The sequence below is a fragment of the Salvelinus namaycush genome, chromosome 2, assembly GCF_016432855.1.
Source record: "Salvelinus namaycush isolate Seneca chromosome 2, SaNama_1.0, whole genome shotgun sequence".
Lineage (NCBI taxonomy): Eukaryota > Metazoa > Chordata > Actinopteri > Salmoniformes > Salmonidae > Salvelinus > Salvelinus namaycush.
The window spans coordinates 37,820,032-37,840,821 of NC_052308.1; the positions used below are offsets into that span (position 1 = coordinate 37,820,032).

The 20,790-nt window shown below is 44.5% G+C and overlaps 1 protein-coding gene across 11 annotated transcripts in view; it reads left to right on the forward strand.

Moving 5' to 3' along the window:
* The window catches only part of LOC120025764 (CUGBP Elav-like family member 4), a 99,521-nt gene extending 81,011 nt beyond the window's left edge, over positions 1 to 18,510 (forward strand). The window contains exons 3-13 of one of the 11 annotated variants that reach the window (XM_038970391.1): positions 3,331 to 3,379; positions 5,752 to 5,880; positions 10,537 to 10,616; positions 10,758 to 10,898; positions 11,065 to 11,206; positions 11,429 to 11,581; positions 12,819 to 12,923; positions 13,735 to 13,797; positions 14,015 to 14,092; positions 15,234 to 15,377; positions 18,383 to 18,510. In XM_038970391.1, the coding sequence (XP_038826319.1) occupies positions 3,331 to 3,379; positions 5,752 to 5,880; positions 10,537 to 10,616; positions 10,758 to 10,898; positions 11,065 to 11,206; positions 11,429 to 11,581; positions 12,819 to 12,923; positions 13,735 to 13,797; positions 14,015 to 14,092; positions 15,234 to 15,377; positions 18,383 to 18,510 (1,212 nt within the window). Of the gene's footprint in view, positions 1 to 3,330; positions 3,395 to 3,628; positions 3,644 to 5,751; positions 5,881 to 10,536; positions 10,617 to 10,757; positions 10,899 to 11,064; positions 11,207 to 11,428; positions 11,582 to 12,818; positions 12,924 to 13,734; positions 13,816 to 14,011; positions 14,093 to 15,233; positions 15,378 to 18,382 lie in introns of those variants that run through there. The other 10 variants (XM_038970471.1, XM_038970453.1, XM_038970410.1 and 7 more) reach the window with 10 other exon arrangements.
* The last annotated feature ends 2,280 nt before the right edge of the window (positions 18,511 to 20,790 follow it).

Here is a 20,790-nt window from a genome sequence, read left to right on the forward strand (position 1 = left end):
GAAAGAGGGGGAATGGAAGGAGGAGTGTAAAGGAAAGAGGGGGAATGGAAGGAGGAGTGTAAAGGAAAGAGGGGGAATGGAAGGAGGAGTGTAAAGGAAAGAGGGGGAATGGAAGGAGTAGTGTAAAGGAAAGAGGGGGAATGGAAGGAGGAGTGTAAAGGAAAGAGGGGGAATGGAAGGAGGAGTGTAAAGGAAAGAGGGGGAATGGAAGGAGGAGTGTAAAGGAAAGAGGGGGAATGGAAGAAGGAGTGTAAAGGAAAGAGGGGGAATGGAAGGAGGAGTGTAAAGGAAAGAGGGGGAATGGAAGGAGTAGTGTAAGGGAAAGAGGGGGAATGGAAGGAGGAGTGTAAAGGAAAGAGGGGGAATGGAAGGAGGAGTGTAAAGGAAAGAGGGGGAATGGAAGGAGGAGTGTAAAGGAAAGAGGGGGAATGGAAGGAGGAGTGTAAAGGAAAGAGGGGGAATGGAAGGAGGAGTGTAAAGGAAAGAGGGGGAATGGAAGGAGTAGTGTAAAGGAAAGAGGGGGAATGGAAGGAGGAGTGTAAAGGAAAGGGGGAATGGAAGGAGGAGTGTAAAGGAAAGAGGGGGAATGGAAGGAGTAGTGTAAAGGAAAGAGGGGGAATGGAAGGAGTAGTGTAAAGGAAAGAGGGGGAATGGAAGGAGTAGTGTAAAGGAAAGAGGGGGAATGGAAGGAGGAGTGTAAAGGAAAGAGGGGGAATGGAAGGAGGAGTGTAAAGGAAAGAGGGGGAATGGAAGGAGGAGTGTAAAGGAAAGAGGGGAATGGAAGGAGGAGTGTAAAGGAAAGAGGGGGAATGGAAGGAGTAGTGTAAAGGAAAGAGGGGGAATGGAAGGAGTAGTGTAAAGGAAAGAGGGGGAATGGAAGGAGGAGTGTAAAGGAAAGAGGGGGAATGGAAGGAGGAGTGTAAAGGAAAGAGGGGGAATGGAAGGAGGAGTGTAAAGGAAAGAGGGGAATGGAAGGAGGAGTGTAAAGGAAAGAGGGGGAATGGAAGGAGTAGTGTAAAGGAAAGAGGGGGAATGGAAGGAGGAGTGTAAAGGAAAGAGGGGGAATGGAAGGAGGAGTGTAAAGGAAAGAGGGGGAATGGAAGGAGGAGTGTAAAGGAAAGAGGGGGAATGGAAGGAGGAGTGTAAAGGAAAGAGGGGGAATGGAAGGAGGAGTGTAAAGGAAAGAGGGGGAATGGAAGGAGGAGTGTAAAGGAAAGAGGGGGAATGGAAGGAGGAGTGTAAAGGAAAGAGGGGGAATGGAAGGAGTAGTGTAAAGGAAAGAGGGGGAATGGAAGGAGGAGTGTAAAGGAAAGAGGGGGAATGGAAGGAGGAGTGTAAAGGAAAGAGGGGGAATGGAAGGAGGAGTGTAAATGAAAGAGGGGGGATGGAAGGAGGAGTGTAAAGGAAAGAGGGGGAATGGAAGGAGGAGTGTAAAGGAAAGCGGGGGAATGGAAGGAGGAGTGTAAAGGAAAGAGGGGGAATGGAAGGAGGAGTGTAAAGGAAAGAGGGGGAATGGAAGGAGGAGTGTAAAGGAAAGAGGGGGAATGGAAGGAGTAGTGTAAAGGAAAGAGGGGGAATGGAAGGAGGAGTGTAAAGGAAAGAGGGGGAATGGAAGGAGGAGTGTAAAGGAAAGAGGGGGAATGGAAGGAGGAGTGTAAAGGAAAGAGGGGGATGGAAGGAGGAGTGTAAAGGAAAGAGGGGGAATGGAAGGAGGAGTGTAAAGGAAAGAGGGGGAATGGAAGGAGGAGTGTAAAGGAAAGAGGGGGAATGGAAGGAGGAGTGTAAAGGAAAGAGGGGGAATGGAAGGAGGAGTGTAAAGGAAAGAGGGGGAATGGAAGGAGGAGTGTAAAGGAAAGAGGGGGAATGGAAGGAGGAGTGTAAAGGAAAGAGGGGGAATGGAAGGAGGAGTGTAAAGGAAAGAGGGGGATGGAAGGAGGAGTGTAAAGGAAAGAGGGGGAATGGAAGGAGTAGTGTAAAGGAAAGAGGGGGAATGGAAGGAGGAGTGTAAAGGAAAGAGGGGGAATGGAAGGAGTAGTGTAAAGGAAAGAGGGGGAATGGAAGGAGGAGTGTAAAGGAAAGAGGGGGAATGGAAGGAGGAGTGTAAAGGAAAGAGGGGGAATGGAAGGAGGAGTGTAAAGGAAAGAGGGGGAATGGAAGGAGGAGTGTAAATGAAAGAGGGGGAATGGAAGGAGGAGTGTAAAGGAAAGAGGGGGGATGGAAGGAGGAGTGTAAAGGAAAGAGGGGGAATGGAAGGAGGAGTGTAAAGGAAAGAGGGGGAATGGAAGGAGGAGTGTAAAGGAAAGAGGGGGAATGGAAGGAGGAGTGTAAAGGAAAGAGGGGGAATGGAAGGAGTAGTGTAAAGGAAAGAGGGGGAATGGAAGGAGGAGTGTAAAGGAAAGAGGGGGAATGGAAGGAGGAGTGTAAAGGAAAGAGGGGGAATGGAAGGAGGAGTGTCTGGGCTGGCCAGCGAGAGCTAAAGAGGGCTCACATGCAGGATGACAAGGCCTTATAGAAAAACTGGGTGTCTAGAGTAGTTAAACAGATAGACGGACAGATATATGGACAGACGGACATAGCCAGACCAATTCAAAATTATGTATCTACAGTATATACAGTATACAGTGAGGAGAACAAGTATTTGATACACTGCCGATTTTGCAGGTTTTCCTACTTACAAAGCATGTAGAGGTCTGTAATTTATATCATAGGTACACTTCAACTCTGAGAGACGGAATCTAAAACAAAAATCCAGAAAATCACATTGTATGATTTTTAAGTAATTCATTTGCATTTTATTGCATGACATACTGTAAGTATTTATATGTCATGCAAAAAAATGCAAATTAATTACTTAAAAATCATACAATGTGATTTTCTGGATTTTTGTTTTAGATTCCGTCTCTCACAGTTGAAGTGTACCTATGATATAAATTACAGACCTCTACATGCTTTGTAAGTAGGAAAACCTGCAAAATCGGCAGTGTGTCAAATACTTGTTCTCCCCACTGTATATGGTGAACTGCAATGTACTTAAACAGAGCCTGCACAACAGCATCACACTACCAAACATGTAAGAAAGCATCCTCTCCCTTTTCTCGCCATCCTTTTTCATCTCCCTCTCTAAATTCCTGCACCTGTACTATCAAATCAAGTCCTTCTCTCCCAACCAACGCAATTACATTATACAAAACACATTTACAAGACGTGTTACTTATTTTAGAAAGCTGTCATCAACATTTAGTAAATGGTGTGTAACTACTTGATGTTGAGTAAGCAATCCTAACATCGTTCCCTATCTCTCTTCTCTCTCTCTTCTCTCTCTTTCTCCAGATGAACAGGCCTATCCAGGTGAAGCCTGCGGACAGCGAGAGTCGAGGAGGTAGTGCTCCACTTCTTTAAACTTGGCTGCCGTCCCACATCAGTGTCACCATTACCCCTCTCTTTCCACCCACCCACCCATGCGCGCGCGCGCGCACACACACACACACACACACACACACACACACACACACACACACACACACACACACACACACACACACACACACACACACACACACACACACTGTCCCACTCCCAACGTGTCACACTTAATGGCCCTACCTCGACGGGAACTGACAGAATCCCAGCCAGCCCCCACAGGGTTCTCAAACATTTGTAACGTGTCACATAAACATTGGTCACACTCTCTCTTTGTATTGCTCAACTCTCTTAAAATAAACGTTCTCCGTCCAACACCAATTTAGTTTCGAATTAAGCATAAGCGAGTTTTGAATAGCATCAGCTAGAGAGAGAGAGCGAGAGAGAGAGAGGAGAGGAAAAGAAGTAGAGCATGCAATGAGGAAAAAATCATATCGCGTGAGAGAGATAAAGGTGGAGAATGGGGGAGGAGGCAGGAGAGGGAGAAGGAAAGAAAGAAAGAGAGAGAAAAGAGCGAGCATGTGAGGGGAAGAAGGACAGAAAGAGAGGGGGAGAGGGAGAGAGGAGGGAGAGAAGAAGAGAGAGAGAGGTAGAGAGAGTTACTGAGGGATTGCATCCCTGTTTATTCTAGTCCTCTCTAACTGTGATTGATGGAGCTGTGGAGTGAAGAGAGAAACAATTGGTGGGAGGGCTAGAGAGGGATTCTTACTTTTCTCCCTCACCCGCTCTCTTCCTCTACCTCTCTCAATCCCCCGTTTCTCACATCTCTCCCTCTCTCTTCTCTACCTTATTTTTCTCTTTCTCTATCCATCCCCTCTTTCTTTAAGTCCTTCTTCCTCAAATCCGGGCCTCGCACCACTGCTGGTTTTCATTCTTCCCCTCGAACCAGGGACTGATTGTGAAAACACATTCAGGCATCTTAGCTTATTTGAAATGGAGGTATTGTGACTCGTTTTCTGGACACAGATTAAGGGCGTTTTCACACATAGTTCTGAGCTATAGTTCAAATCAGAGTTTGATTATTTGTTACATTGTATTTTCTTTTTTCACTTGGTCCCGGTCGGTTTCGCGTTGCCAAATGTCCAACGAACTAAAATGCCCAAACAAAACCTGATGTTAATGCAAGTCATTTGTTTATGGGAGAAAAATGTTCACGTTAAATCCATCTATGATTATCAAAAGTAAAAATGTATGTCCCAAACTTCATATTACTTTCTTTTTGGTCTTCCAACAACATGGGAGGAGGAAACAGGAGGAAACAGGAGGAAACAGGAGGAAACAGGGAGGAAACAGCGCCGCCCTAACTGCACCTTAAATGGGCTATTCTCAGTGGCCTGTATCCCCTAATCTGCATCGGATGCGCTCATCAATGCGTTGCGATTTACAATGTTTCAAAGATATCAAGTTATGGTACTGTGTGGATCAAATGTTCATAGTCAAACAACCAATAATACCTCTTGTTATTTTCCTGTGTTTGGTCTGGACTGCATTCTCATCTGCAGCGAACCGCACCACCATACAAACGGAATCAGACCGAGACCACCCTTTTTGAGTGAACCACGATGCGTTGTTTAGTGTTCACACCAGGCCAAACTAACCGAACTAAAGGGGAAAACGTGCCAAAGTTGGGAAAAAAACGCTCCAAACCAATTTGGTGTGAAATCCCCCTAAATCTAGTCCTGGACTAAAACATGATTTAAATGGCGATTCTCCAATGAGCATAGTTTTTAATCCAGGAGTAGGGTTAATCTGTGTCAGGGAAACAGTGAAACTCTCCCCAGAACGGCCTCACCATAGAGTTGGTTCGATGGACATTCTCTAGTCAAAAACCTCTTTATGGTCCTATAGACTTGGTGTGTAAACATTGCATCACTTCAAACATCCCCGCCCTAGAGAGTCAAAGACTTATTGGTTCCTATTGATTTCATCTCAAAATGAATATGTTAGTGTGTTGTGTTAAGCATTGTTTCCCTCAGAGAGATGTAACGATTACTGGTGCCATCCCATGGGAACTGTGAAGACTTTGGCAGTCAATGTGTGTGTCCTCCATCCCTGATCTCCGGGCCACACTTGTAAACATTCCCCCTTGTGCAAGGCCAGAGCCGAGATTAGTCTTGTTGACTCTGCAAGGACAGCCTGTCAGGCAAAGGCAGCGGATGGCGCAGACCCTAAACACACACACAAACACACACGCTCTCAGCCTTGCACACTGAAAACTCGATACACTTGAAAACATTCACAGACACACACACACACACACACACTCGTCACAAGTGCACACACATGTGTGCACACACATACCTGTTCATGACCAGTTCCTCTTTGTTTCAGAAGACAGAAAACTATTTGTGGGAATGCTCAACAAGCAGCAGTCCGAAGATGATGTGCGACGTCTCTTTGAGTCGTTTGGCAGCATTGAAGAGTGCACCATCCTTAGAGGTCCTGATGGAAACAGCAAAGGTCAGTGTTTGGGGTTCCACCACCACAGCTATGTAATGTTCATCATCACACCATAGCATTAAGGACATTTCAAACATGTCTTTATTTATTTGAGTTGGGATTGAAGCAATTAAATCATTGTCACCTTGACTTAACAATAGCCAGATGCATTGTATTCTATCATCACACTTTAGCGTGCTTTAATTTACGGGATTTATCTTAATTGGCATTTCACCTATGCCTGGCTAACAGTGACCTTTTAGGAAGCTTCACCATACTCTTCATCAGGATCCGGGGTAAAGTTTCCCCTAGGTACAGATCTAGGATCAGATTCCCCTCCCTCAAGAATGACGCTGCAATGGATAGCTGCCGTTTTACGAGCCCCTGACCAATTCTGCTATTTAGTTGTTTTTTTTGTACATAATGTTCCGTCATCGTTTCCTATGACCGAAAAGATCTTCTGGACATCAGAACAGCAATCACTAACCTCGATTTGGATGAAGATTTCTACCTTAGTGATTCTTCAACCCAGGACATACTGCTCACCCCGGACAAGGCCCTAATCCCAGAGACTCGGAAAAGGAAGAGACGGTGTAAGAGGGGCCGACGTGCGGGCACCCTGACGAAACTATGTTGGCGAGTAAATAAACCGTGTCTACCCTCCTGGAAAACAAACTGTACAAGCTCCGTTGGAGACTATCCTATCAACAGGACCTAAAGAACTGTAATATCCTATTTTTCTCTGAGTCATGGCTGAACAAGGACATGGATAATATACACTGAGTGTCGGTAAAAATTAGGAACACCTTCCTAATATTGAGTTGCACCCCCTTTTTCCCCCAGAACAGCCTCAATTCGTTAGGGCATGGACTCTACAAGGTGTCGAAAGCGTTCCACAGGGATGCTGGCCCATGTTGACTCCAATGCTTCCCACGTTTGTGTCAAGTTGGCTGGATGTCCTCTGGTGGTGGAACATTCTTGATACACGCGGGAAACTGTGTGTGAAAAACCCTGCAGCGTTGCCGTTTTTGACACACTTAAACCGGTGCGCCTGGCACCTACTACCATACCCCGTTCAAAGGCACTTAAATATTTTGTCCTGCTCATTCAATGGCTGAATGGTCTCAAGGCTTAAATATCCTTATTTAACCTGTTTCCTCCCCTTCATCTACACTGACTGACTCAATAAGAGATCATAGCTTTCACCTGGATTCATCTGGTCAGTCTGTGACATGGAAATAGCAGGTGTTCCTAATGTTTAGTACACTCAGCGTACACCTAGCTGGTTTTTCTATGCATCGACAGAATCAAACGACAGCCTCGGGTAAGCTCAAGGAGGGAGGTGTGTGTGTCTCTTTTTTTTTTTTTACAACAGATGGTGTCCAATCTCTAATATTAAGGAAATCTTGAGGTTTTGCTCGTCTGAGTTAAAATACCTCATGTAGACCATACTATTTACCAAGGGAGTTTTCATCTATATTTCTCGTAGCTGTCTATTTACCACCACAAGCCAATGCTGCCACTAAGACTGCACTTATCGAGCTGTATAGGGTCATAAGCAAACAAGAAAATTCTCATCCAGAGGTGTTGCTCCTAATGGCCGGTGATTTTGAAGCAGGGAAACTGAAATCCGTCTTACGTCATTTCTACCAGCATGTCACCTGTGCAACTAGAGGAGACAAAACTCTAGACCACCTTAACTCCACACACAGAGACGCATACAAAGCTCTCCCTCGCCCTCCATTTGGCAAATCTGATTATTACTCTATCCTCCCGCTTACAAGCAAAAACTCAAACAGGAAGTACCAGTGAGGCGCTCAATAGGGAAGTGGTCCGATGAAGCTGATGCTAAACTACAGGACTGTTTTGCTGGCAAGTAATGGAATATGTTCTGGGACTCATCCGATTGCATTGAGCATTTACCACATCAGTCACCGGCTTCATTTATAAGTGCATCGACGACATCGTCCCCACAGTGAAGGTACGTACATATCCCAACCAGAAGCCATGGATTACAGGCAACATCCGCACTGAGCTAAAGGCTAGAGTTGCCACTTTCAAGGAGCGAGACGCTAATCTGGACTCTTATAAGAAATCTCGCTACGACCTCCGAGGAGCCATCAAACAGGCAAAGCATCAATGCAGGACTGAGATCGAATCCTACTAAGCTGGCTCTGACGCTCGTCGGACGTGGCAGGGTTTGCAAACTATCACAGACTACAAAGGGAAACACAGCCATCAGCTGCCCAGTGACGCGAGCCTTCCAGATGAGCTAAATGCCTTCTATGCTCGCTTCAAGGAAAGCAACACTGAACCCTGAGTAAGACCTTTAAACAGGTTAACATTCACAAGGCAGGGCCTCCCGGGTTCATATTCATGGTGGTCTGCTCGAAACATGTAGGTATTGAACATTTCAGTGAAGACACTTGCCAGCTGGTCAGCACATGCTTTGAGTACGCGTCTGGCCCTGCGGCCTTGTGAATGTTTTTTTAAATTTTAAAATAAAATATTTTATCCCATTTTCTCCCCAATTTTCGTGGTATCCAATCGCTAGTAATTACTATCTTGTCTCATCGCTACAACTCCCGTACGGGCTCGGGAGAGACGAAGGTCGAAAGCCATGCGTCCTCCGAAGCACAACCCAACCAAGCCGCACTGCTTCTTAACACAGCGCGCCTCCAACCCGGAAGCCAGCCGCACCAATGTGTCGGAGGAAACACTGTGTACCTGGCCCCCTTGGTTAGCGCGCACTGCGCCCGGCCCGCCACAGGAGTCGCTGGAGCACGATGAGACAAGGATATCCCTACCGGCCAAACCCTCCCTAACCCGGATGACGCTATGCCAATTGTGCGTCGCCCCACGGACCTCCCGGTCGCGGCCGGCTGCGACAGAGCCTGGGCGCAGAACCCAGAGACTCTGGTGGCGCAGCTAGCACTGCGATGCAGTGCCCTAGACCACTGCGCCACCCGGGAGGCCCTTACAGTTGGCTTTTGATGTTATTCAAAAGGTAACTATTCGAATTGAAACTTGTGCTTAATGAAAGGAAAACAAAATGTATGGTTGTCTCTTCCCTGAAAGAAAACAGATGGAGTCACTTGCAGATTTGAACTATAAAAGGCCAGCAAATTGATAGGGTCACCACCTATCATTATCTTGTGATTTGGTTAGATGAAAAGCAGAATTTTAAACAGCACATTAATATTTTTACCAAGAAACTGAAATTGGGTTTCTATTTTAGGAACACATCTTACTTTTCAATGTTGGTCAGAAAGGATCTTGTTCAAAGCACCAGAGTTTTTTTAATCAGTGCTGGATTATGGTGATATTGTCTATGCAGGCCTCAGCAAATACCTTACAAACTCAGGACACAGTGTATCATGGTGTTTTAAGATTTATTACAAATGCTAGATCACTTACACATGACTGTGATTTTTATGCTATGGTGCAATGGACTTCTCTCTCCACCAGGAGGCTAAAGCACTGGTACACTTTTTGTGTACAAAGCATCGATGGGACAATTCCTTTTGTATCTCTGTTCCTTACTGACCAGATCAGTCACTCAATACAGTCTTCGTTCACAGTCGCTGCTGTCCTTGTCTGTACCTAAGGCTGTGAACTGAGATGGGGAAACAATCTTTTTCCCATAATGCCCCTTCTTCCTGGAACATGCTTCAAAAGATGTTAAAGTTAGGGGAGTTAGTGTCCCTGTCTGTTTTTAAGACTCTGATCGACAACACTGTTTGTGATAGCTGCAGTTGTTTCTTATATCCAATTTAATCCGTAACTTGTGACACGAAGGATATATCATGGTCCACACACACCAACACAGTCGTAAAGAGGGCACGACAACACCTCTTCCCCCTCAGGAGGCTGAAAAGATTTGGAATAGGCCCTCAAATCCTCAAAAAGTTCTACAGCTGCTCTATTGAGAGCATTTTCACTGGCTGCATCACCACCTGGTCTGGCGCATGCTTGGCATCCAACCGCAAGACGCTACAGATGTTACTGCGTACGGCCCAGTACATCACTGGGGCCGAGCTCCCTGCCATCCACGACCTCTATACCAGGCGGTGTTAGATGAAGGCCCTACAAATGTCAAAGACTCCAGCCACCCAAGTCATACACAGTTCTCTCTGTTACCACACGGCAAGCGGTACCAATGCACCAAGAAAATACTAAACTGACCCAAGATCAGCGTCTAGGGGCAACTTCACCTTACACCCTTCATCAGTGCTCTTCATTGGCAGGCTTTAGTGGTAAACCTCATTAGGTTGGTCAGTGCCGCTTCATTGCTTTACTTCATGTTGTTCATCAGCGGGCTTACACTAATCAATATGCTTCATTGCAACTAAGCCCAATGAATACTGTACGCTTTATCATTCACATTCATCAATAAGCCTCATCAGGGAACTCTGTCAGTGAGTTGAATGGGAACGATGGGGACGCCCAATAATCACTGAGCTTGATCATTCAGATTCATCACTGAGTTTTATCGATAGTACTGTAAGTGAAATAATTATCGGTGGGCTTCATCAGTCAACTCCTTATGGAAGGGGGTTTAAATGATGTGGATAGTGATAGACTGTCTGACTGATTGTCTTTTTCTCTCTCTCTCTCTCTCTCTCTCTCGCTCTCTCTCTCTCTCTCTCTCTCTCTCTCTCTCTCTCTCTCTCTCAGGTTGTGCGTTCGTAAAGTATTCATCTCACGCTGAAGCTCAGGCAGCTATCAGTGCACTACACGGCAGCCAGACAATGCCCGTGAGTTCAGTATTCAATATGGTGAGTGTATCAGCTAGTGTGTGTCCTTGGTAGTGTATGTTTGTATGTGTTAACACATGTACTCCACTTCTCTCTCTCTCTCTCTGTGTGTGTGTGCTTACCTGCGTGTGTGTGTGGCAGGGTGCATCCTCAAGTCTGGTGGTGAAGTTTGCCGACACGGATAAGGAGCGCACCATCCGGCGCATGCAGCAGATGGCTGGTCAAATGGGCATCTTCAACCCCATGGCCCTGCAGTTTGGGGCCTACGGGGCGTACGCACAGGTAGGACACACACACACACACACACACACAGACATACACACACACATGCAAGTACGCCCACACACACGCGCACATACAAAGTAGGGTATGAGCTGAAGCACAAAAACAGTGCAGACTAAAATTGACAAACTAAAGTCACACTCTCTCTCCCTCTCTCCCCATGCAGGTGCAGCAGCAGCAGGCAGCGTTGATGGCGTCAGTAGGTCAGGGGGGCTACCTCAGCCCTATGGCAGCCTTCGCCGCCGCACAGATGCAGCACATGGCCACCATCAACGGACTCCCAGGAGGCCACATGACCCCCACCTCAGGTGAGGGCAGCATTCAAGGGTTCAACTTCTCCACATGTAAGGCAACCATGTTAGGACATTATCAGCTTGGGCGGAGCCGGGACTTAGTTGTAAGATAAATCTCCCTTAGTTGTCAGTATAAAACACCCTCAGTTGTCAGACCAAACTCTGCCAGTTAACTGGCCTGACAACTAGCAATGTCACCTGCTCATCTCTCTCTCTTTCGTCATCACTATCTGCCAGGTGGCAGTACCCCCCCTGGTATCGGCGGCCCCACGGTGACCAGTATCCCCTCGCCCATCAGTGTGAATGGTTTCAATGGAATGCCGCCCCCTCAGGCCAACGGGCAGCCCCCTGCCGAAGCTGTGTACACCAATGGGATACACCCCTATCCTGGTGAGCCTCCCACAACCACCCATATTAAAGGTTTAGTCGTTTAGAAGACGCTCTTATCCAAAGCAACTTACAGGAGCAATTAGGGTTAAGTGCCTTGCTCAAGGGTACATCGACAGACTGTTCACCTAGTCTGCTCTGGATTCAGCCCAACATACACTTGCTTTAGGATATATAGAGACAATATAACACACACTCACTACCTGCATGAAACACACTCGCCATAAGGCACGCAGAGTACACCCAATTATCTACATACAGTAGATGGATAGAATTGTTTCATTACCAGTTAAGTTGACTGAGAACACATTCATAGCAACAACCTGGGGAATAGTTACAGGGGAGAGGAGATGAATTAGCTCATTGGAAGCTAGGGATGATTAGGTGGCCATGATGGTATGAGGGCCAGATTGGGAATTTAGCCAGGACACCAGGGTTAACACTTCTACTCTTACGATAAGTGCCATGGAATCGTTAGTGACCACAGAGAGTCAGGATACCTGTTTAACGTCCCAGACGAAAGATGGCACCCTACACAGGGCAATGTCCCCAATTACTGCCCTGGTGCATTGGGATATAAATATTATTATTATTTTAGATCAGAGGAAAGAATGCCTCCTATTGGCCCTCCAACACCACTTCCAGCAGCATCTGGTCTCCCATCCAGGGACCAACCCTGCTTAGCTTCAGAGGCAAGCCAGCAGTGGGATGCAGGGTGGTATGCTGGTAGATCCAGAGACTACAGTATATCATATATGTTACATAATATATTCCCCAATTTTACTCATTTAATGTAACATTGATAAATATGAGTCTGGGTAGAACACCAGGTAAGTTCTAATAGACCTGAGTCCCCAAAGGCCATTGTAACTACTTACGTGTAAAGAGGATGAGGCTTTGGAGCAAATCTGTGACTGAGGGTAATTTGTGCAGGAGGTCCATTTTGCTCCAATTATTCCCCATCCCTTTAGAGGGGCTTGATATTGGATTCTTGTCAGGAGGGCTGGCTCTGTAGAAAAACATGTTTGTGTAGTCGACGGGTCTTGAAAAAGGACAATGAAACAAACAGCTGTGTTATGAATGGTAAGAAAGGTGTCTATAAAAGGTTATAAACTATAAAGGTTGCTGATGTATAGTATGCACTTGTGTCATATTCCAATGTTAGCTAGTACGTGTGTCGACTTCCTTGGGTTTGTGAAGAGGGGAGGAAATGCTGCTTCTTTCTCCAATCTCTTTCCAGTGTTGCAGGAGGTGGTTTTTAGAGAGGACTCTGAAAAAAACAGCTTGGCTCATCGGAGTTGTTTTGGGGTTCAGGGTGGCTGCTTCCTCTCTTCTCTCTCTGAAGGTACCCATTTCCCCCGTCCTCTCCCCTTTCTTTCTATCAGAATGGTACCCATTCTGCACGCCCTTCCCCCAATTCTTTCAATCAGAACGATCCTGTTTAGTCTCAGTGTTAATTGGTCGGTGTGGTCATATGGTTTTGGTGGTGATGGTAGTGTGGTATGGTGTGTGTGTGTGTGTGTTTGCGCATGTGTGCTGTACAATGATTGTGTGTGTGTGTTTGTATGTGTGGTGCTTCATGATGGAAATGTGGGTGTGTGTTTCCATGCATGTGTGTGACAGCTTGGTTGTGATGAGTGTGTGATGTGTGTGTAGTAGCATGGTATTGGTGTTGGTTATTATTTAGCTGTAATGTTTCCAAGTCTCTGTGTACTGTATCAGTAATGTTGTTTGGTCCAAAAATGTGCACCACACAGGGATGTGCTGTAATGCCTGTGGTTTTGGGGGAGGAAAGCCAGGAGTTTTGTGTGGAGCTGGTGGATCTACATTATCCTTGGTGTGCTTCAGTGCTCAATCTGCTCATTAAAACTGGTGTGTGTGTGTAGAAATGTAGTCAGTCTCAGACGGCGTCCTTTTTGCTCAGTTGTTCGAGGGGACATGGTGAGAGACGGGAGAAGTTAAAGTTCAAATTCCTCGTTTTACTAGTTTTCTTAGTCTCTCTCTAACCACTTTATATCTCTCCCCCTGTCTATTTCCCTCCTTTTTTATTGCCTCTTCCCATCCTTACTGTTTTGTCCTGCTCTTCTCGTCCTCTCTCTCTATTTCTCGCTTTCTCCACCGCCTCTCTCTCTTCCTCTCTCTCTCCGACTCAACAGCTCAGAGTCCCACTGCAGCAGACCACTTACAGCAGGCTTACACAGGAGTCCAGCAGTATGCAGGTCTGTCAGTTTCACATGGTATGTGTGTGTGTGTGTGCGTGCGTGAGTGCGTACATACATAATGTGATATGTAGATGTCTGAGCCTGTTATTTAATCATTTGGTGTGTGTGTGTGTACATATTTCTGTGCATAGCGTGAGAGTGGGTGTAGGTGTGTGTGCGCATGCTCTCCAGCCTTTGAGTGTTATCTGATCTGCTTGTGTGTGTGTCTTAGCAGCCTACCCTGCTGCATATGGCCAGATCAGCCAGGCCTTTCCCCAGCCTCCTCCCATCATCCCACAACAACAGAGAGAAGGTGAGGCGTACACACACATACGCCAGCCCTGGCCTATACCAATCGTATAGAATTCTGTGTTAAAGTGGCTGGTATGTTTTGCTTGTCTCCAGGCTCGTACATTGCTAGCAAATGACCAGTCTTTCATAGTGTGTTAATAAGCATTGCCTGACATACCTGCATTTCCATGCCAATCTGCCTCAATTTTATATGAGGTGTGCACCTCAATAGCTTCCTCTCCTTGTGTTCTTTCCTTCATCCACACTGATGTGAAGAGCAGTCATCACCTAGGAAAGGACACAAGGAAAGGACATACCATAACCCGAATGTCGGCCGTCTGCAGTAGATCACCTGCTGGTGGTGATTCAACATGTAGAATCGTCGGGAAACAGACAGTGTTCTATATTCAGAGGCAATAGGACAGCCACCCACTGCATTTAACAGTTAATTTTTGCCCTGGAAGAAAGCCAGAGAAAACAAGTGAGACAGAGAAGCACACCGGTAGACTGGCTAGAATCAGCCCGTGGAGGGAGAACTCATTGACCTGTGTGCTTGATGACTCAGGCTTGGGACTCTGGCTCCCCCCTGTGGAGTGTAGATGAAATGTATGGGCATTAAGTATGCATTCCAAATGTCACTTTATTCCCTTCACAGTGCACAACTTTTGGCCAGAGCCCTATGTGACAAAGTAGTGCCCTGGTCAAAAGTAGTACACTGTATAGGGAATGGGTTGCCATTTGAGACACAGCCATCATCTGAGATCAGAAATGGTTCTACATATTCTTTCTGATCTCAGATGTTGTGTATCATTTCAGTTGCATCATCAATGTTGGTTGGTCCGAAAACTCTTCCTTCCTTTTGTTTCTCCCTTGCCTTCCCCCTCTATACCACCACCTGTATCACTCCTTTGCTATCACCCCACACACACTCTCTCTCTCCCCCCCCCACTCTCCCTGTCCCACCGTGTCCCGTTTTTCCGCCTCGTTCCCACCCCTTTCATCTCTCTCTCGCTCTCTCTCTACCCCTTCCCTCTCCTCCTACCCCTCTCTCAATCTCTCCCCATGTCCTCCCACCCCTCCCTCTCTCCCACTCCTTTCTCTTCCCCCATCCCACCCTTCCCCTCCCCTCCTCTCTCCACCCCCTCTCCTCTCTCTGTGTGCAGGGCCGGAGGGCTGTAACCTGTTCATCTACCACCTCCCTCAGGAGTTTGGGGATGGCGAGCTGATGCAGATGTTCCTGCCTTTCGGTAATGTCATCTCCTCCAAAGTGTTTGTGGATCGGGCGACAAACCAAAGTAAATGCTTTGGTGGGTAAAAATGATAAAACACCTGTAAAGATGATTTATTCTTCATTATTATCCTTATTACTATTCTTTCACTAATTACTTTCTTTACTACAGACGCAACCTTTTTTGAAAACATTGAAAAGAGAAATTGTAAATTCCGGAGTTGCTTGAAAATTGGGGGCCCTGGCGGGTGGAATGGGGGGTGAATGTGTCTTGTGGGTCTTCTGTTACAGATAAATGTAATGCATGTAGCGGTGGGTAACACCTGTAACTGCATCATAAAGAGGTCCTAACTCTCAATAGTATGACAGATCCGATGTTATAAGTTGTCATAATGTTTTATGTCAGGTTATGACAAGATATTGTAGTGAATTCGGGAAAGGGGGGGGGGGGGGGGGGGGGGTAGCCCCGACCTTGTCAAGTCAACAGCTTAACTATTACACCAAGAGGTCCGAACCAAAGGGTAGGTAGCATAAATTTAACCACATGTAACAAATGGATTTGCATTAGTATACACATCAAAAGTCCCAATGCAAAGTTACACCTAACTTTTCTATTTTTCCAGTTATTAGCTACATAAACCGATCAGAATTCCGAAGAATACCTAAGTCATGCCGGAAAATGTTTTTGCGTGGTGTGGCGTAATATGGAGGATCCGGCAAGCCAGTCTATTCCCTATAATCTAGCAAATACTTTATGAATAAATTGTTACAAATCAGCTTACCAGGTTGCTAGCCAATTAGCCTGCTAACAATAACCCTACCAGCCTGGTAACGTTACATTAGCACTGCATGAGTCAGCCAGTTGCTATCAACACCTTGCTAACAGCTACATTAAAGTAAACCAAGGTTTTTAAATACATAACCCCATCTAACCAGTTATCAAATAATGTTACTGGTAAATGCAGTTATTTTAGCCAGCAAGCCAGCCAGATAAAGTTTGTTATTTTAGCCTGCTAGCTAGCCTAGCCAGCTAACTTGCCTAGCTAGCCAACCACCATGGTCGACAAAGCTGAGTAGTAAGACAGATAACAACACCAACTAGTCTAGAACAGGCAGGAAACCCACAGAACACAACATCAAAAATACAGCAGATATAAAGTAGAGAGAGCGGAGACTTACAGATTGATGGCTGAGTTAGCTACCAAAGAAGAGTCAAGGAGAGAGGAGGTTCAGAAGGAGAGGCCGTTTCACCGGCCGAGGGAGAGTCAGCTAATCCAATGGTGATATATTGAGTTAAATCCAAAATAGATTGATTCCAGCGGCAATAATCCAGAGGCAGGGATGTGCACAGGAGACGAGGGGAAGAGTCAAGATTAAGATGGAGATTGGAGGAAGGCTCCAGGCAGATGGAAATGATCACAACAGCATAGTCAGTCAGCTACTGTAGCACACTAGTACTAAACCAAGGTTGAAAAACTCTGGTAGCATATTTCACAAAAAACAGGCATCCCCCACATGTGGGGAATATGATTGGTTGTTTACACCACACCTCCTCGTGATAGGTGGATTGTAGCTCACCACTGCCAACACTCAGTCTGCATGGCTAGTGGCTAACGTTAGTCACCTCGAGCTAGCTAACGCAGAGTAGATTCTCCATATGAAGTTGAGCAATAGTGCTTGTGGGTAGTTTAGAAGATATCTGAAAAAAGTTACCAAATGGTAACAATGTAAAAACTCCAAAACATAACCATGTTTGCAGTTATAGGTAACCGGATCATGACTATAACTAAGTTATTATGTCTTTGAACACACTGTGTTGTTACTTTGGTGAGTAAAAAATCATGCTTCCTACCCTTTAAGGTTGCTACAATATGATACATGACATGGCTCTAATCATTTAGACTAGTACATCAGCTAGCTGAGAAATAAGCATGGTCGTAACACTTCCTATGAATACCCTCTTCATAATGCTTATAGGCATATATATAATGCCTTATGAGATATGCAAGATGCATTATAATGCATTATGAAGAAGGTATCCATAGGAAGTGTAACTGCCATGTTTAATTGGCATATCGCTGAAAACTACCAGGAATGTATTGCAGCATAAACGAATGTATCATGACTGCTTATAACAGATGTTATATGCTAATGACAGGCTTATGACATATTTATGATGCAGAGTTCTAGTAACGTGTTACCCCATAAACACTCCCTCTTTTGTGATAATCATGACAGGACTAGTTCATATCTTTCATTGAGAAGTAGTCTTTACCATAGATTTACAATATCCGGAATCAAAATAGTATAATTGGGTATAACATAGTAATATTTATGAATAATTTTCATGGGCCTTTTAACTGAGGCAGAATTAAATTGGTATTTATTCTTGCAGCCTCTAGGTGATGTTATTTTGGTTATTGAGAGTCGGAAATATGTCCAACAAATATTTAAGTGTCATTTTGACGAGTGCTGTCTGTTCTAATTCTATGGTTTCTACCCTTGATTTGAGTGACCTAGTGTTGTGTTTCTATTGCATGGCGTTAGGCTTGTTATTGATGTGTCAAACTGTGTCTAATGTACAGTAACTTTAACATGCATTATATGTTAAGATGTCCACGCGATAATATTATAAGAGAACTGCAATTGAAGTGAAGTGTTACGGCATGTGTTTTTAAAGCGTTATAAACTGAGATAAACTGAATGGCTATGGCAGGAAATGTGCTATATAGATAACAGTATGATTAAGGATTAATTTAAGTTAGTGTATTCTTTGTGTGTTGCGAATGTGGGAAAATGTAAGAATCATGTTGAACTGTCTGCCACCGACTTGAAATCTGAAGTAACTTTTCTCATATCCCTCCACTCATCCTTACCCTTGCCTGTATCTTGTTTTCCTTCCATCTCACGCTTTCCTTTCATAAAACTTCAACTGTCACTCATACTGTCCTTTCTTTGGTCTTGCACTTACCTAACCTCGTCCCCTCTCTCTCTCTTCCACGATATTTCCATCTTCCTCTCTTTCCATTTGTCTCTCTCTCCATCTCCCTTTCTCTCTCTCTCTTTGTGCGGTCCATCCCCCAGGGTTTGTGAGCTTCGATAACCCAGGTAGTGCCCATGCTGCCATCCAGTCAATGAACGGCTTTCAGATCGGCATGAAGAGACTCAAGGTGCAGCTCAAGAGGCCGAAGGACGCCAACCGCCCCTACTAGCCCCTCCCCCTATCAGCCACCCCTGCCCTGAGGGATATGGCAGTCACTGCACACAGGGCAACACAGGTGAGAGGAGTCGCCTGCAATTAGACCCCTAAATTATATAATATATAAAATAGAATGTTTAACACACACATATATATATTCTGTATGTATATAGTATATATATATAGTTTAATGTATTTATTTACATTGTGTATATATTTATATTTGTTGATGTGTGAAAATATGTTTTGCTAGGGCAAATAGATCAATGTGATTTTATTGTTAGCAATGAATAAAGGACCATATTCTTACTTTTCCAGGTTTTTATTGAGCTGGAACACATGTTGATTAAATGAACAACGTCATTGAACTGAAAGACCACAGGAATTATTTGAGGCTGGTATGAAACTGGATCATATACTGGGGCTGAACATGAACAAATTAAATGACCAAGTAATGGACACCTCTGTTGGATGTACCTTTTGGACCTCAGAGAGAACTCATGCAAGCCTGGGTAGCTCCAGGACTCTTACTCTCTTTATCGCCTCCCCTCCTCTCTTTCTCTCTCCCTAAACCTGCCTGAATGACAGCTACCTTACAGGACCACAAGGGAAGTATTATAAAAGAAGAAAGAAGAAAGAAAAAAACAAAAACACGGAACAGAGATGGAGGAAGTATGGATGCCAAGAGTTCCAAGAACTAAACAAACTTTTAAAAAATACTTTATGGGGGAATGCCATAAGAGATATCTATGTAAAGGTGTTGGGTATGGGGAAATAACTTTTTAAAGAACACTTTTACAGGACTAGGAGGAGAGAACTTTGTAGGGAATGCGATATTTCATGACCCAAACTCACTTTGATTCGGGATGGCCATCTTTAGCTTGGAGTGCCTGTCTGTTTCCAGGGGATACCGTTGCCAAGGAGAGCCATAGCAACGGTCTCCAGGGAGTCTTACCTGTCATTCCTTAGTTGTTTTAGGGACCAAAAGACCAAACATTTTTATTGCTGAGGACTTGTAGCTCTATTAATATACTCGGACCACTGCATCTCTTTTAATCTTTGTTAATCGATTAAAGAGATGCATTTAAAAGATGTGTACATTTAGAATATATATACAATATATGTATATATACATACATATATATTGCTGTTATGCTTTTTGAATACAGGCAACACTATTTCAGATGACCAATGGGGTCGCTCACTTCGCTAGTTTACAATTAACTATTCAAAATGTTGATTTTTTTCCCTCTTCTCATTTTGTCTTGGGGGATGGGATGGAGAGTGCATGGGAAGGGTTGTTCCATACTGCAGCCTTACCTTTTCTAACTTGACATCCTAACCTCATAGTTAAAAGAACATCAAAAATGTTTGAAATATATGAACTTGTTTATATTTGCAGTACATATATATATATATGTATAACACGCATTCAAGCTAATGTATTCATATATATACATATATACAGTATATATAGATAAATAGATATTCATCAGACTAATATATGTATTTACAGTATATGCACATATTTTATGTGTGTCTGTATATAGAACAGCTATTGACTATGATGAGCTGTCATTTTTTTGTAGATTTTAGCTGGAGTTTGAAAAACTGCTCTGCTTGGGAAGAGGCGCAAATCTGGCAGCTCCCAGAACTGCAGGCATTCCTCTCTCTAATAAACTATATATGCTGATACACACATATGTGTGTATCAGCATACACATGAATATATGTGTGAAGATTCACATACACTGTATGTACATACCATTTAAAAATGCAAAAAACCCACTTCTCAGTAGCAGGCTTAAAGAGAATCAGGCTAAATTAATTTTAGAGGTAGGACAACGATCTTTGACTTGATTCCAAACATAACTTTTCAGCTTCAAGGTACACTCTACACAAACTTAACACGTAAAAACAACGTTCTCTTTGACATTTGAACCAAAATGGATGAATACCGTGACCTTTTCTCTCTCTTAATTGCATTCAGTAAGTAAGTGCATGTAGCGTATGGGCTGTCAACACAAGGTGTGCCTTGTCACCTGCAGAATCTGCCATCAAGCACTGTGCTTTCAAAACATTACTGCAAGCAGCCAACGCGCTACGATGATGTCAAAACTGCAGTCGCGTTCCATCATGTCGTTTCACATCTCCATAGAGAGCTTTAGCAGTAAAGCATGTCAAAGCTAACGAATCGTTCAGATGATTCATCGTGGTCCTCTCACACATGGAAATTAGCATCAAGTACTCTGACAGTCACAGACTCATTGTGATGTGTATTTGTCATTACACT